This window comes from Diorhabda sublineata, chromosome 2 (genome assembly GCF_026230105.1).
Source record: "Diorhabda sublineata isolate icDioSubl1.1 chromosome 2, icDioSubl1.1, whole genome shotgun sequence".
Lineage (NCBI taxonomy): Eukaryota > Metazoa > Arthropoda > Insecta > Coleoptera > Chrysomelidae > Diorhabda > Diorhabda sublineata.
Genome location: NC_079475.1, coordinates 11,245,476 through 11,263,105, shown reverse-complemented (window position 1 = coordinate 11,263,105; position 17,630 = coordinate 11,245,476). Strand labels below are relative to the sequence as shown.

At 35.1% G+C, this 17,630-nt stretch overlaps 1 protein-coding gene across 4 annotated transcripts in view; it reads right to left on the bottom strand.

Annotated features, from left to right (window-relative positions):
* Positions 1-17,630, bottom strand: part of LOC130440582 (tyrosine-protein phosphatase non-receptor type 11) — a 62,312-nt gene that overhangs the window by 7,127 nt on the left and 37,555 nt on the right. For all 4 annotated transcript variants that reach the window (XR_008909554.1, XM_056773835.1, XM_056773836.1 and 1 more), the window contains 4 exons: positions 7,340-7,505; positions 5,804-5,980; positions 1,098-1,248; positions 767-1,031 (listed from right to left, as the gene is read on the bottom strand). Coding sequence is in view for 3 of the 4 variants with exons in the window: in XM_056773835.1 (XP_056629813.1) it covers positions 767-1,031; positions 1,098-1,248; positions 5,804-5,980; positions 7,340-7,505 (759 nt within the window). In the remaining variant the exon portion in view is untranslated. The remainder of the gene's footprint in view (positions 1-766; positions 1,032-1,097; positions 1,249-5,803; positions 5,981-7,339; positions 7,506-17,630) is intronic.

Sequence of the window (17,630 nt, the reverse complement as noted above, 5' to 3'; positions counted from 1 at the left end):
CATGAGTCAGATATTTCTAATTTAGTATTTTTAATGCTTAATCATTTTATTACTCTCTCATTAATAAAAATAGAGTATAGAATATTTGATAACTATGTAACCCTATAGTAGAGGTACAGAAATAACCTATCTATCCGTGTTATAATATTAATTTTGTAAATAATCCCTCTCGGATTTTACTTTAATTTTTTCATTACTCAAGAAATTTTTGATAAATGCCATGAGATTAATTTGAAATATCTCATTGTTTCGTATATGCGTGAATGATGTAAACCCATGTAAAAAACGACTAACAGCATCAGTTAAATCGTCATTATTACGCTCATGGAATGGTTCCAGGACCCAACGGCGCTGGCTTGTAATGTAGAGATTCATTTGAAATATCTCATTGGCTCGTATATGAGTGGATCATTAAAATCCATCTAATTAAGTCGAAAAACGATTAATAGCTTCTGTTAAATGGTTTTCATCACGGAACATTCGTCTAGACCTACTAAAGTGGGGCGTAGCACCCCGGAAAAACCTTACCGGCTCGACCATAGGAGGTTAAATCCTCAAAAGTCACTTATTCTGGGAACCAAGAAATTTTCCATTTCTAATAATATGAATAGTACAAATTTAAGAGCAAATAAAAAAATATTTTTCATTAATTTATTGATCGGTAATTTCCTGAGAATTACCAATAACTAGATTAACACACGAATGATAAAATTAGAATTCTTTTTTGACGCGGTTTTAAATCTTGTAATTGACTATAATTATCTACCTGGCACATTTGTTTTTCCCTCTTTCCGTCTCTTTGGTGGTCATGACGATTACTTGACAATTTTCTTGCCATACCATCTGCCAAAAATCAGCGATAGTAGTAGGTAGACAACCCTGGGTGGCGATGTAGACTTTACCACTTGGATCACCACCCAATTCGGAACCGATAGATTCGTCTACTCTCCATCTTATGTAATTGGCGTTGATATAATCACTTCCGGGTACAGTCGGATCTACGTCTTTAAGTTTCACCCGAGTGTTATCAACTATAAAAGAAAAACGAAACGTTAAATATTTGAAAGTTGAAAATTTGATGAATTTTGATATCTTACATGGTAGTATGTTTTTGTATCTGTTTTTGTTTCGATTTTCCGGTTTGACACCTTCCTTTCTATGATATAAATGTTTCGATTCCTGTTGCTGTAGTGACTCGAATTCCTCCCAAAATCCAGCTTTCCCAAAACTATTAGGACCATTGTCACTCTGCAATAGTAATTTAACAAAAATCAATGGTTGTAATAAGTTATACAAGAAGTTAACTGTGGTGTAGCCCTTCAAATATGTTTTATAACAAAAATATATTTAATAAAAATGTATACAGGGTGATCCGGGACTTGATGATTCGGGAGTGAGATGACGGTCAAATAATGTTGCGACATAAAAAAATCTCTCATAGTACTCCTCGTTTTTGAGTTATAGGCATTTAAAGTTGAGAAATCAGAAATTATGATTTTTTAATGGATTATTACGTATGTCCATGTAGTGTATTTGACGGAATAAATTATTCTATACTACTATCTGAAGATCAGAGGCGGCTCATGCTCAATGGTTAACAATCCATATCTTTTACAGGTAATTTGGAATTTCTAGAACCGTCGTGATATTCATACTGAATATACTGTTTACACCAACAATCACAATTACTCCGACTGACGCGCGTTTCGATAACCAGTTTATCTTCAGTGTTTGAAGACGATAACTTGATTATGAAAACGCGTATTAAATAGTGCAATTGTGAGTGTTGGTGTAAACAGTGTATTAAACATTTACAGGGACAACCTTTTTCCAACATAAAGGTGCTCTTCGTTTAATTCACATTTCTTGTGTTATAAATTTTGTTAAAAATCCTTTGAAGTCTCTTGATACATTCGTTTTCCAATATTTTGAACAATTCAATAGGCACTAGATCTGGCTCAACAGTTTTCTCATCTTTTGAACTATTTATTGCTCCAGTAATTTCTTCTGTTGTAATTGACAGCCCAGACAAATCATCTTTTAGCTTATTTTCTTCTCGAATACTTTTTTCTGTTCTTTGACCTGTGCCATTTGCCCTTGTTCATTCTGTATGTTAGAGAATGGCTGTTTTCTATATATTCCAGATGTTTCTTGTATTTTCTTGTGCTGGTTATAGTTATCGTGCGGTTTTTGTAAACGTTACATATCTTGACGACAAAGTAATTTCGGTTTTGTAGGAAAAAAAGACAAAGAATAGTTTTTAATCAATTATGTATTTTCCATTTTGCTCAATAACCTTTTGTCACCTTTTTTTCAGCTTCATGATTCTGCGCTCTAAAATCTTCCGGTTCTTATCAGCAAAAAACTGAACCACGTGCGCTTGAAGGCGATCGTCAATTGTGAAAGTTTGACAATTCAAAGAATTCTGCAAACTTCGAAATAAATGGTAATCAGATGGTTCCAGATCGGGGTTGTGTGGGAGATGTGGCATCACTTCCCAGCCAAGCTCCAATAGTTTCCCACGAGTTGCCAAAGATGTGTGAGGTCTTGGTGGAACATTGAACCTTACCGATTTGACAATTCTGACCGTTTTTCTTTGATTGCTTCATTAATTGTTGACATTAAATATCAGAATTGATCGTTTGGTTCCTTGGAAGCAGCTCAAAAAACACACACATCTTTGTAATCCCGCCAAACTAACAGCATGAGATTTTTTTGTTGTTTTTCAACTTTCGATGTGGTTCATAGTGTTTGCTCCATGATCGTTTTCAAGAAAGGGTCGATGTTATTTCGTTTAAGGTGCATATCGCACATGTTGATTCTTTGTGTTAATTGAATTTCTTTCAATTAGCGAAGTATCCAAATATCAAGCTTCTTAACTAGCACAAGACATGTAGCTTTTTCGCAACCTCTCGAATAATCATCCAATTAAGATTTTGATTTGGTAATCATCAACTTCAATAGACCGACCAGGACGTTACTTATATTTGAGGGAAAAGTCTCCAGAACGGAATTTTTTACCCCAATTGTGACACGTGCTCTCTGTTATTACGCATTACTTGCTTCCAAAGTTACGTCAATGTGACCAGTATCACGTGACAAACGGCAAAGTACAGTGTTAATTTTATGGTATTTATATCATAATTATAAAATACCATAATTGTAAAAGTGTCACCTTATGAATCATGTAAAGTACCAACCAAATACTGACCAGTCACATACATATAAGTCATTGTGGGTTTAGAAAAATGAATAATAAATGAGAATGAAAAAAATTTCTTGCTTCTAGTTTATGTAATAAACAATGAGTCAAAATTTGAAATTTTTGAATAAAAATCAACACTTTATAAAGAGAGAAATTACAAAATACTGAAAAAGCGATGACTTCTAGGCCTATAAAAGAAGTCTCTCCATGATACTTATAGGAAGAAAAAAAAACAATTATAGAATTAGAATGATTGCTAATTATATAGAATAGTCAAAAAAAGTAAAATTAAGAAAAAGTCTGCTCAACTTTTCTTACAAAATTTCCCAAACCAAATGGTTTACATCTGCTACTGACAAAAAAGAACAACACAACAAGATGCGAAAACCACAGATTGAATAGCTTGATTAGTCATACTTTGAAAATGATTCACTACAGATTTTGTATAAAATCCAAAAATCGTCTCAATTCGGATTTACAAGTGGTCTCGGTACGAGGCATTAATTGCAACCCAAGTACTAGTTCAGAACTGCGACGACCACAAAAAATATATGGTTATGTGTTTTATAGTCTACGAAAAACCTTTTGACACAGTGCAATACCATAAACTGGTTGAAATACTGAGGCGATTTGACATGGACCACAAATACGCTGTATTGGAATCAATCAGTTGCATTTAGAGTGGACAAAGAAACTTTCAAATGCTCAGAAAATCCTCAGAGGTGTCTTTCATGAAGCCCTCGGGGTCCAACAATTTGGAATCAAAGTAAATGGCACTGGGATCAACAATATAGGATACGCCGATGACACAGTCCTGATAGCAGATAACGAGAATTACCTCCAAAGGCTCCTGGATACAGATGGATACATAAGTATTGCTCATTATCGGAAAGGGGGAAACATCTTTTAGGACTAACGTTAATCAGTGGGGATTTTTGATTCAATTTCTAAAAAACGGGATGTCAATTTTTCGAAAACCGATTCCAATTCATGCACTCCTATCTTTTTTTCATATAAATTATGACCTAAATTTCTCATTTTTTTTCTGTTGAGGAATTAGTAATCGATCTTGATTACAATAAAATCATTTTTGATTCTTTCAAAACAGAAAAGTTTTTAATTGTTGTGAAATAATAGAAAATCATATGAAAACGCTTTTCGATTCTTTTGGAGCCAAGGGAATATGGAATCGTGCCAGATCGTTTTAATGTTAGTCCTTCTAGATGTTTTGCTATTTTCTCGGCCAAATTAGCAGTCCATGTAACTGTGTAGTCTAAAGTAGGTCTCGTTTTTTCTAAATATGATTTTGCTTATAGAGTCTTCAGATTTCATAATGAATTTTAGAACCATTGGGTTCACAACTTTTTACACATCTGGCAATCCACAAATGTTGAAGAGAAGCGGTACTAGATGATCGTCGACTGAAAATGCGCGAGTAGCAAACATAGCAAGTGCGGTACATCGCAAATTAACTGAAAATTTGGACATGAGAAAGCTGTACACAAGATGGGTGACGCGTCTGCTCACAATGGATCGTGAAGATGTTTCCATCGAGTGTTTGGCAATGTTTCATACTAATAAAGCCGAATTTTTGTACCGTTTAATAATTATGGGTCCATCACTTCACACCAGAAACAAAAGAACTGAAAGAACGTATAGTACAACAGGAAAAGAATTTTTGGTGTTGAAAAATTCCGAGGCAAGATGTTGAAGATACTCATTTAACTCTCGAGACAGATCATTCATCTTTGGAATATCTTTCTAAACTTTCTAATCCCTCAGGTGGCTTGGCTCGTCTTTCTCTTAGGATTCCCCAGTTTGATTTCGACATTAAATATAAAAAAGGAACCACTATAGTGGTCAGAGACGCTTTATCCCGAACCAGATGGTTGGTATAATTCTATGATAGAAGAGGTCTCACATAATCCTGATTCCCAAATTTAAGGTTGATAATAACAATGGACTGAAAAGGAAGAACCGGCTCCAAAGGCAAAGGCAAAGAACGTTCCATCTGCTTCGGCTTCGGTTTTTTGGCATGCGTGTGTGATAATTTTCATTGACTACCTTGAGAAAAGAAAAACTATTAGCGACGAGTATTATGCGAACTTATTGTAACGTTTAAGCCCATTTGGCTATGAAGAAAGTGTTGTTTCATTAAGACATTGCACCAGCTCACACAACCGTTGTTGCAATTTCCAAAATTGAATGAATTAACGTTTGAATTGCTATCTATTCGCCAGATTTCGCCCTCGGATTATTTTAATGAAAAAATAGCTCGGTGGTCAAAGATTTTCCAACAAGAAGATGTAATGTCGGCAGTTAACGGCTATTTTAAGAAGATTGACGATTCTTATTATAACAATTGTATCGAACTTATTAAACATCGCTGAGATAATTGTATTGGAGGTTACGTTGAAGAATAAATTATATATTTTTTTTCAAAATTTTTATGTTTTCTTTGTTGGTCCAGGTACTTCTGGGACCATGTAGTCCGTTGGACAATTCATCAAGTTTCACCTTCTATTTGACGATAAATAAACAAAATATTATAGTACTGATAGTAATTGTGGGATATCTTCAATTGATTTATTTACTTACTTGCAATTGTTTCACTCTAGAATGGATTCCAGATGCATTTATTCTTGTGGCGTTAAAAGGTTGTTTCAGATGAACAACTGTACCGGAAGTTTCCACCATCGGATTTCTTTTGTAATGTTCTATCAAATCAGCGAGACTGTTAAATTGTTCGCCGCCTCCAACGTCGTATCTGTTATCCTAACAAAAGACAAAAAAAAATGTTCTACATTTCTAGAATGTAGCTGGAAATGAGAAGAGGTTAAAAAACCATTGATCAAAATAAGATAATCAATGAGATTGGATCGTCTTCTAGATTTTTTTGTATATTTGATCTTGTAACAATATGAATGAGTTAGAATTTCTGGAACCGTTGGTGATGTTCATAATGACACACTGTACTATACACTACCACTATACCAACACTCACAATTACACTATCTGACGCGCGTTTCGACAACCAAGTTATCGTCTTCAGAGACTGAAGGTGAACTAGTTTACCAAAATTACAATTCGGATTCAGACTGGAGAACTCTAATCATAACGCCATCACCAATAGTCGAATTATTGTAACCCAAGTAATCAACCAAAGCACCGCGCTGCCACCAACTTCATGGATGCTCAGATAGCTTTCGATTATGTCCGACGCGCTTTTGACTATCTCACTGCCATATCAAATAATAAAATTGACATATTCATATATCACTAACCGTTCTATTGGTGTCTACATTCTCGGATTGGTGCAGCCGATGGAGGGTGACTCTCAATTGTCAAACCATCATCTTCAACCATCCGGAAATCCACCAAGTAAGCGGGTTTTTGGTTTTTTCAGGAGGATTTGAGTGAGATTGGACGGTTGATCTGAACGATACTCTAAACAGAGTGCGTAACTTCAAATCAAAGATATAAAACGTCTTCTGCACCTTACACCTCGACAAAAGACTCCTGTCTTGCGAGTGGTCAATTCTTAAGTACTGTCAATATAAGTACCGATTCAGTCTCAGTAACACCTTTCATATGGATATTGATATAACTACTACACGACCCTTTCTCTCAAAGTGCGAAAAGAAACTTCCCTATTTCCCTTTCTGGATATGAAAATTACGTAGCCTCCCTAGCCATTACCTAAATTTCAACTCATCGATTTTTTTACAGAGCGATGAGAGCTTGTTCAAGTGGACCTGAGCCTCTAATAAAAATAAAAAGATCATCAATATTACAATCTCTATCTCTCTTTGATGAAGTTGATATCAAATGGCGGAAACGGCAAATTGGTTATCGAAACGCGCGTCAGACAGTGTAATTGTGAGTTTTGTTCTATTTCAAAAATTACAGCTAAGTTGTGACGACTCCACGGTCTTTGGAACATGTACGTAAAACAGTTCCCCTTCAGTCTCTGAAGACGATAGCTCGGTTATCGAAACGCTCATATCAGACAGTGTAATTGTGAATGTTGGTTTAGTGGTGGTGTATTCAATATGAATGAGGCGAAGAGTTTTTGGGAACAGCATGTTGATGGTACACAGAAAAATTGTTTATTTAAAGATATAATATACTTACCGGTGTACACCTTATCATCACATGCGTGACTTTGTCGTCTGTTCGTACCGATAATACGAAGTCTCCTGGTTTAGATTGACTTTCCCTAACTAAAAAACTACCATTCTTTCCTCTGTCTAATATGAGTTTTTCTGCTTCTTTTCCAGATAAATGTCCATGAAACCACCTGTAAAAACGTTTGTAACAATTGGTTTGTTTTTTACCAACAAAGACCGACACTTTCAATATCAAATATACGCTTAATTTTTTTAAAAATATTTTGTTGTGACGACTAATAATGTAATGTATAAATCACGCCTTTTTTGACTCTATTGCACCCATTAGCGGTAGTTATACAGACTTGAAATTAATTTACAGGTTTTTGTCGAAACCATATTTTACTATAAACAGTTCTTGTTACTAAAATAAACAATATTGATCCCAAGGCGTAGTTATGACCCATTATTTTTGTTTAAAATATTTTATCACTTAGGTACGATTTTGAAACGAAGTACCATTTTCGAATTCTGCTTCTGCATTGCTTTCCGCACGAGTGCGCTGCATATGGTTGTTTGCAACTATTGAAAATGTCTCTACTGTTTTATTCTATTGTCCTGAAAGCGATAGTGAATCTGTTTGAGCCTTTTAAGATGGCAGATCATGTGCAAAATAAAGCAACGCACCCAGTCCACCCTATTATAAACGATTTAATTGAAAATTCCAATAGAACAGATGCTTTATGATTATTCATTATCTGAAAACAGTTTTCTCAATTATCACGAACAGTTTTTGTCACATAGGTTCATTGAATTATAAGAAATTGTTGACAGTGATATAATGAAACATGCAGCTAATGGAACCAAAGATCTGATTGGATCATTTGGTTGGGAACAGCACTTCCCTATAGTCCCGATCTAGCACCCAGTGATTACTATATGTTCTTTCATTTGAAGAAACACCAGAGAAGTAAGCACTGCGATAAAGATTGTATGACGGCGACAAAATTCTTTAACGAGAAAATTTCAGAGCTAATTGGACGATATGCAAATGTCTAGATATTGGTGGAAATTATGTTGAAAAGTAGTTTAAAGTACAGGTTTTTATTTAAAAATAACTAAAAAATCTGTGCTCGCTTTTTTTCAAAACGACTCTTAAAAATCTTGCCTCATAGTTTATAATACGATACTGTAAAAGTTCAGAGAATTCAACAGTATTCTATTGTCTCAGTTTCAAAGAATTGAACTAATCCACCTCGTTAACAGTTTATTATGCCCTTATTGAGTCGCATCTCCGAAATACCCTTCCCTTCTGGGGTACGTGTGGTGCGACTCAATTTGAACGAATCTTCAAACTACAAAAGATATTTGCTCGAACTAAACAACAGGACTCACTGAAGGGACTTCTTTAAAAAATTAAAATTCTGGCTCTTTCTTCCTTATTCATCTTTGAATCCGTTTACCTAATTCGTAAGCACGATTTTCCAATTTCAGAAAGGTCGTTGCATGAGTAACTAGTGAGGTACGCGGAGTTACCTACTCCACGTTCAGAATTAGTTAAGGGCTCAATATTTTACAACGGAAAAAAAAAGGAACAATCACTTGCCAATTGAAATTAAATCGATAATATCTTTTCACGTATTTCGAAATAATTTGAGGGCATATATACTGGAAAGTGCCTACCAATCTAATATTTTATTCCAGGCATGCTGCATACTTGCTTTGTATCTTTATTTAGTTATTTTTATGTTTGTTTTTTAATTTTTACAAGCTTTTGTCTACAAATTGTATACAATTTTTTGACAATAAACCATTTTTCTTTCTGTTTCTCTTATATTTTGCGCCCAGAACTTAAAAGCTTGAAGACAGTTGCCTTGTGGTCCACTCTATCAGATGAGCTTTTTCCACACTGTTTATCTTAATAAATTTTCTTGATTCCCCACATCTAACGTTTTTTGGAAATCGTTAAATGTATGTGACACAGGAGACCAAGAATGCGTCTCAAGAAGAAGACCTATCAGCAAGTCATCTTAAATTCGCTATATAAACCGGAAGGGATTGGACCAAAGTTCATCTACGATTTTCCGGTTCGTACCTTCTGGAGTATTAAAAGATTTCTTGGATATTCATTTAAATTTTCCTGGGAAAATGAGATTTTCTTTGCAAAGAATGGATCCTGCAGCGATTTTCTGTCATGTTTACAGAGTTATCATCGATTTTAACATTAATATGAAAATACAGAAAAAAATCATCGATTTTTCGTGATTATCCGATTTCTGTCAACTAAATCAATCGAACATATTTGGTTCCAAATGATCGGAAAAAATCGCTCTATGAACATGGCATTATTTTGGAAATAAAATCACATATTTCTAGGAAAATGTCAATGAAACCCCAAGGAATTGTAAGTACTTTCCATACTCTTTCAGTACTCCAAAAGGCAGGAGCCAGAAATCTCCAACAATCACTGGTCCAATCCCTAACAGCGAAATACAAGTGTACGTGAAGGATTCTCATCACCACACTGTGTTCTTCACAATTAAAGGAACCTGGAAATCATAGCGCGTGTTCTCTGGACAAATTCTGTGATACCAGAGACTGAACTGCAGTCAGAGCTTCTTACTTAAAAGGATATTTAAAAATACCAGCTCTAATACCTCTAGTTTCGTCGCATCTAAAATATACAGATTTGTAGAAGTTTTGTATGAAACTCGTGAGTAAAATAACTGATTTTTCACTCGTAGGAATTGCGGCTCGTGCGGTCAAACTGTTCTACTCGTGAAAAAAAGTATTACTTTACTCACTTTTTGTATAAATAACTATTTTTTATAAAAACCTTAAACTGCTATAAAATAATTACAAATTTCATTTGCGTTTTAGATGCGAATAATCGTTTGAAAATGAAAGATATCATTATATTAATGATACTTAAAGATAATTCTTTTTCAAAACAGAATAATAATGATTTCAGCCTCACTGGTAATAAGAAATTTCTGGATTTTACGTTCATAAATTGTTTCCGGCTTATTGAATATAATGTAATTAATTGTAATAGCCAAATCACAGTTTTTTTTATTCCAATTAGGTTTTTAATTTTGAAGAAATCATGATGATGTGAACAATATTTATCATTATCCCACTAATAGTTATTATTCGATAATATGCTACTATCAAGAGAAAACACAATATATTTTCAATTTTTGTCAATACGATAATTGAAAATCTCTCTGGAATAAGGTATAACCAACAGAGTAGCCTTTTTTTATTTTTTTTTGTCACTTTTTTGTTTACCTTCCTTCACTTGACGAAGTTTTTCCTGCTTTTCTTAATAAGCGTATTTTATTGTCCTTCCAATCTGTCAGGTTAGTTTTTCGCTTTTATTTAGCGATTTTAAACCGGCCGATGACATCACAACAAACCAGCTTCGTTCGCAGAAGAAGATATGTTCTGTTACCAGATTCACGCGCATTTTGAAATTATGCGTTCGCGGATCTACTAAAACATGTTCAGGATCTAGAATCCTGTGTTCGTTAAGTACAAATATCTAATTCCGAACGTGTTCTGAATACGTCCAATGTTTCCTCGTACTTGCCATCGCAGCCAAGCGTGATTTTCGGAATTGCTTCAATTGAGCCCCGTTGAACTCTTTTCCAGACCAAAAGTACGACAAAACTGGAAATCCTGAGACCAATGAATCATATAACAACATTGAAGCAGTGAGATATTCAAGGTTGCAATCACCACGACGTTCTACCCATACAAGCTGTCAAAATGTGAGTACACTGTTCAGTGGAAAGCGTGTGAGGTTCTTCTAGATGTCGTTCTTGAGGATGTTATAGATATTGAATACAATAAGATGATTTCATAGCCTCTTCAAACTTCTTAAGTAGTCAATTTAGCTTTGGATATTGTTAAAAATCTTTTCCGAACCAAAAGTGCGACAAAATTTGGTGATCCTGAGACCAATGAATCATATAACAACATTGAAGCGGTGAAATATTCAAGGTTGCGATCACCACGACGTTCTACCCATACAAGCTGTCAAAATGTGAGTACAATGTTCTGTGGAGTGTGTGAGGTTCTTCTAGATGTCGTTCTTGAGGATGTTATAGATATTGAATACAATAAGATGATTTCATAGCCTCTTCAAACTTCTTAAGTAGTTAGTTCACCTTCGGATGTTGTTGAACATTTTGTTAAGAATCTAAAATTGGTAATGATGAACTAAGTATATTTGGAGAACATCTTTTAAAACCAAATAAGTGTAACTGGCTGCCCTCGTATTCGCGATGACCTTACGCATATTTTTAAAACCAGATCTCTGTATTAATAAATAATTCGTTATGTAACCGTGTCATTAGGAAAAATTACATAAAATTTCTAAAGTACTCGCCGACATCGGCGTCAAATGTGGAATAACTTGTTGTTTGTTGAATAATATATTTATTGTTTTCGCAATTCGATCTATAAACAGAGGAATTTCACAGAATTTTTTATAAATAAAATGCTAGATTCGCTAATAAATGAACATGAGACAATGTTTATAGAATGTTTCACATAAAAATTGTTGACGGGTGTACTACGATTAACTTACTCGTACAAGTATAGTTTTGATTGAAAATGCATGATAATTTAGTTTATATGGCAAAGGTTCTTTTGATTTTGGTCACAAAAATACTGAAAAATTGCGATTTATTTTTCAGTATAATCTCTTTTTAGTTCGATCCACTTGACTCAGCGATGCTCACTTAATCTGTCTGAAAAATACGTTTCCTCTAGGTCTACTTAGTAAACTTATGTACCGGCGATTACCTCCTTATTCCACTCAAATTTCTGCCTGACGAGTAACTTTTTAGAGTCGTGTGAGACCTGGAGAACACGGTGGATGGGACAAAGGCACGCAACCTAATTTTATTTATTTTCTTACTAGAAGGGATATTATTTTTTATATGTAATTGGATGTACGATCTCATGCCTAAACGTGCCCATATCTGTTATATGATTCTGTATGACATAAGAAAACAAACGTTTAGTTTGTAAACACTCTATACAATGCTCCTGAAAAGTCCCCTCCTTTTTGAACGGTCATACTAAAATTGATGAAATTTGGGGCGAAAAAAAGTATTATAAGCTTCTATACTTTTCTACTTTTTAGATTTGGAATGTTTTTATAGAACTCACATTGAAAGTGACGTTTGTAATTCAAGCTTACATGATTAAAATTTGCTATTGAGAGCCATTGGGAATGTTAATATCGATAAAAAGGTCGATTTACATCACGCTCTTCAGAGGTGATGTAATTCAATATTCGTCGAGGCATTAGCCAGAAAAGTAGTTGTTTTCCCAATTGAAGAAGGGCGGAATACGTTTTCGAAATTATTTCAGAGGTTAATAGCAGAAATCCTTTATTTGGACGTTTCGGCTTCCACTTTGGAGCTATTATCAAGAGAAAGGTGGGAATAGGGTAGTTATTCGCTCATTGGTTAGAAGTGATCCAATTCCGTAGTCTCAATCTGCCTGCTCCACGCAACAAATCACCCCTTTTTTTGGTTGATTCCAAGGCCTCAATCTGCCTACTTTTTGGAATTCCACCGATGAAATGAAAAGCTGAAACAAAAACAATTATAAAATGATATTTTTATTTTCTATTCTAATCATTTTCTATTTTTTTGTTTCAGCTTTTCATTTCATCGGTGGAATTCCAAGGAGTAGGCAGATTGAGGCATTGGAAAACCCCCCCAAAAAAAAAGATGATACGTTGTGTGGAGTAGGCTATTTAGACCACGTTGCTTGTTGAAGATGGTACTAGTTCAGAGTGCTGTTTATCCCTATTTGAAGACGTTGCAGCTCCTGATGCAACAGGTAACAACACGGATTGGGAGCAACCAAAAAAAAGATGATTCGTTGTGTGGAGTAGGCTATTGAGACCACGTTGCTTGTTGAAGATGGTACTAGTTCAGAGTGCTGTTTATCCCTATTTGAAGACGTTGCAACTGTTGATGCAGCAGGTAACAACACAGATTGGGAACAACCAAAAAAAGAGGTAATTCGTTGTGTGGAGTAGGCTATTGAGTCCACTTTGCTTGTTGAAGATGGTACTAGTTCAGAGTGCTGTTTATCCCTATTTGAAGACGTTGCAGCTCCTGATGCAACAGGTAAGAACACAGATTGGGAACAACCAAAAAAAGAGGTAATTCGTTGTGTGGAGTAGGCTATTGAGTCCACGTTGCTTGTTGAAGATGGTACTAGTTCAGAGTGCTGTTTATCCCTATTTGAAGACGTTGCAGCTCCTGATGCAACAGGTAACAACACAGATTGGGAACAACCAAAAAAAGAGGTAATTCGTTGTGTGGAGTAGGCTATTGAGTCCACTTTGCTTGTTGAAGATGGTACTAGTTCAGAGTGCTGTTTATCCCTATTTGAAGACGTTGCAGCTCCTGATGCAACAGGTAACAACACATATTGGGAACAACCAAAAAAAGAGGTAATTCGTTGTGTGGAGTAGGCTATTGAGTCCACGTTGCTTGTTGAAGATGGTACTAGTTCAGAGTACTGTTTATCATTATTTGAAGACGTTGCAACTGTTGATGCAGCAGGTAACAACACAGATTGGGAACAACCAAAAAAAGAGGTAATTCGTTGTGTGGAGTAGGCTATTGAGACCACGTTGCTTGTTGAAGATGGTACTAGTTCAGAGTACTGTTTATCATTATTTGAAGACGTTGCAACTGTTGATGCAGCAGGTAACAACACAGATTGGGAACAACCAAAAAAAGAGGTAATTCGTTGTGTGGAGTAGGCTATTGAGACCACGTTGCTTGTTGAAGATGGTACTAGTTCAGAGTGCTGTTTATCCCTATTTGAAGACGTTGCAGCTCCTGATGCAACAGGTAACAACACGGATTGGGAACAACCAAAAAAGGGGTAATTCGTTGCGTGGAGTAGGCTATTGAGACCACGTTGCTTGTTGAAGATGGTACTATTTCAGAGTGCTGTTTATCCCTATTTGAAGACGTTGCAGCTCCTGATGCAACAGGTAACAACACAGATTGGGAACAACCAAAAAAAGAGGTAATTCGTTGTGTGGAGTAGGCTATTGAGTCCACTTTGCTTGTTGAAGATGGTACTAGTTCAGAGTGCTGTTTATCCCTATTTGAAGACGTTGCAACTGTTGATGCAGCAGGTAACAACACAGATTGGGAACAACCAAAAAAAGAGGTAATTCGTTGTGTGGAGTAGGCTATTGAGTCCACTTTGCTTGTTGAAGATGGTACTATTTCAGAGTGCTGTTTATCCCTATTTGAAGACGTTGCAGCTCCTGATGCAACAGGTAACAACACAGATTGGGAACAACCAAAAAAAGAGGTAATTCGTTGTGTGGAGTAGGCTATTGAGTCCACTTTGCTTGTTGAAGATGGTACTAGTTCAGAGTGCTGTTTATCCCTATTTGAAGACGTTGCAGCTCCTGATGCAACAGGTAACAACACGGATTGGGAACAACCAAAAAAGAAGGGGTGATTCGTTGCTTGGAGTAGGCTATTGAGACCACGTTGCTTGTTGTCTAACTTCAGACTGCATAGCTATTCACGGCGACCAAATACACCAATTATTTGCCACTTTCATCATCAAATAATCGATATCTGGAGCTTCATTTGAAAATTTATCGATTTCTTCTCTAGTTATTGATTCCCACACCTAAGATTTTCCTCGAAAAAGGCAGAAAATACAGTTTCTATACATACAATTTAAAATACAATTTTTACTGTTGGCACGCACTAAATTATTCGTTATTCAATAGACGTGTCTGAGCTAGTATTTAGTATTTATTGTTATAGTCGTAGATAATGTCTATCTGCTGCTCGTGTTGCAAACTTCATCTACGTGATTTATGACATTAGGGCTAGTTAAATAATTTCAAACTGAGTGTTGACTTTGAAACTATTAAATGTGAGATTTGGTAAAAATACTAAAATATATATTTCAAATTGTGTTTAATAATTTCATACTTCAGCAATCCGTAGCCTTCATTTCTAAAAGTTATCCACTATTAATTTAAAATCCAATAATAATAATTCAATAAAATTAATGAGAAAAAAATTACTTTTAATTACATGTTCGACTTCAAACATCAATAATTTTTATTGTTTTCATTTAAGGAAAAAAATTATAAGAAATAAATTACAGAATAATCAATTATCAATAATATATTTCGTACGTTAAACAAAGGGCGAGGGTCAGAATAAGACAAAATTAAAGCATAAAGGGATTATTTCACGAATACTAATGACTGTAATAAATAATTAAAAAAATGAGTTTTTTTCTTGTTTGTGAATTATATTGATTATCGCATAAAGAATGTAGAAAAAATTCAATTTTATCTTTTATATTTCATTCTATGTCTTGATATTCGTGGTCTGTTCAAATTGGACCCATTGGTATCACTTTTTTAATACTCGTGTGAAGTTTGAGTACCATAACCCAAGTGGTGTGTGTCAACTGTTTGTTTACAATGCCCAGTTTGTTGATGTAGACCATGGAAAAAACTTGAGCGACGCGTTTGCTTGAAATTTGGAAATATTGCTGAAATGTTTTGGGAAATCTATTTTATCGCCGCTTGCTTCGTACGAATCACTCACCCACCTCCGTTAACATAACAAAATGGTTCTTAAAAATAGTCATGTCGGCATCCGAGAGGTAGCAGAGGTTCTGAACGTTCCTTATAGATCGACTCAACATTTTTTGAATTATGTATGAACTGAGTTTTTTGAAAATAAGATATGACAAAAGATACGCTTAAATACATAGCTGAGGATTCTACATTCACAAATTGCGCAACTATCCACCGAACAACGATCCAAAAACTACGGTTGAAAATCAATATAATGCTTAACGTTTGAACGTTTTTTAAGATTGATGTATATTGTAGAAAGTATTGAAATATTTAAAATAATATAATAATAAAACGCAAGGCACTGCAAGTTACCGTTCAGTAGATATTCAAAATGAAATTATTGGTATTTGTGGAAGCGTTATTAAGGCTGATATTATGAAAAAACTGGAAGATGCAGCAGCATATACGAGGATGTATTGATATCTAGTTAGCATAGACCAGTTCCATGCATAAACAAAATATTGCGTTACCATAGCAACGAACAATAACTTATTAGAAGTGTCAGTGTAAAGTTTGACGTCAAAAAAGTAAATCGAAAAACTGGACTCACGAGCCACTATCAAGTAACTGTATTTAAGAAGGTTAAGATGTAAGCAGATTTACGAATATATGCCTAATACCCTTGGTAATCAATGCCCTTCGTATGCGACTGTGAAAAATTGGACTGCAAGCTTCAAAAGAGGTAAATTTTCCATTGAAGATGATGATCGATCGGGAAGGCCAGTTTCTGTGTCAGTCCCCGAAAATATCGATGCAGTTCATGACATGATTTTATCAGACCGTGGAATTGGGCTGAAATGGATATCTGAAGCACTGAATATTTCATACGAACGCGTTCATCATATAGTTCACGTCAATTTGGATATGAGAAAAATTGCTGTAAAATGGATCTCCAAATATTTGAATGTTGACCAAAAGCATGCAAGGGTAGAAACATCACGTTCGATCTGTGCTCGATTTGAAAACGATGTTGACATGATTGATTTTTTTCGATAAGTGTGGAACAATAACTGGAGATTACTATTCGACATTAATGAGCATTCCATGGGAAAAAATTAAAAAGAAAAGACGTGGAAAGCTATCCAAAGATGTTTTGTTTCTGCAGGACACAAAACTCATGTTGCCATGCAAAAAATTCGGGATTTAGGGTTCGAATTACTAGAAAATCCCCCTTATTCACCAGATTTGGCTTCGTCCGACTATCGTCTCTTTCCTCAACTGAAAAAATAATTAAAAGGTCGTAAATTTTTTTCTAACGAGGAGGTAATAAAAGCTGTGGAGGTCTGGTTTGCAGAGCAAGAATAAACATTTTTTTTAAGTCTAACAAAATAATATGACATTGAAATTTTGTTTGGTTCTATAGTAGGCTAAGAATTTTTCAATATATCCTCGTAGTGTGCTAGCAGACGAAACAGCTGATATTTCTGGCACTGAACAACTATCGATTGGGATGCGATATTTTGATGAAAAAACACAGCAAGTCTAAAACATGTTTGCCGGGTGCACAGTATGAACGTCCTCGTATAAAATGTATGACGAGCGATAAATATTATGTCTCAAGATGTAATATATCCCATAGTTAAAAGCTAGTCTAACTTTCCCGGACTACAAGTTCAGCGACATTTAAGCCGGATTCAATACAAAA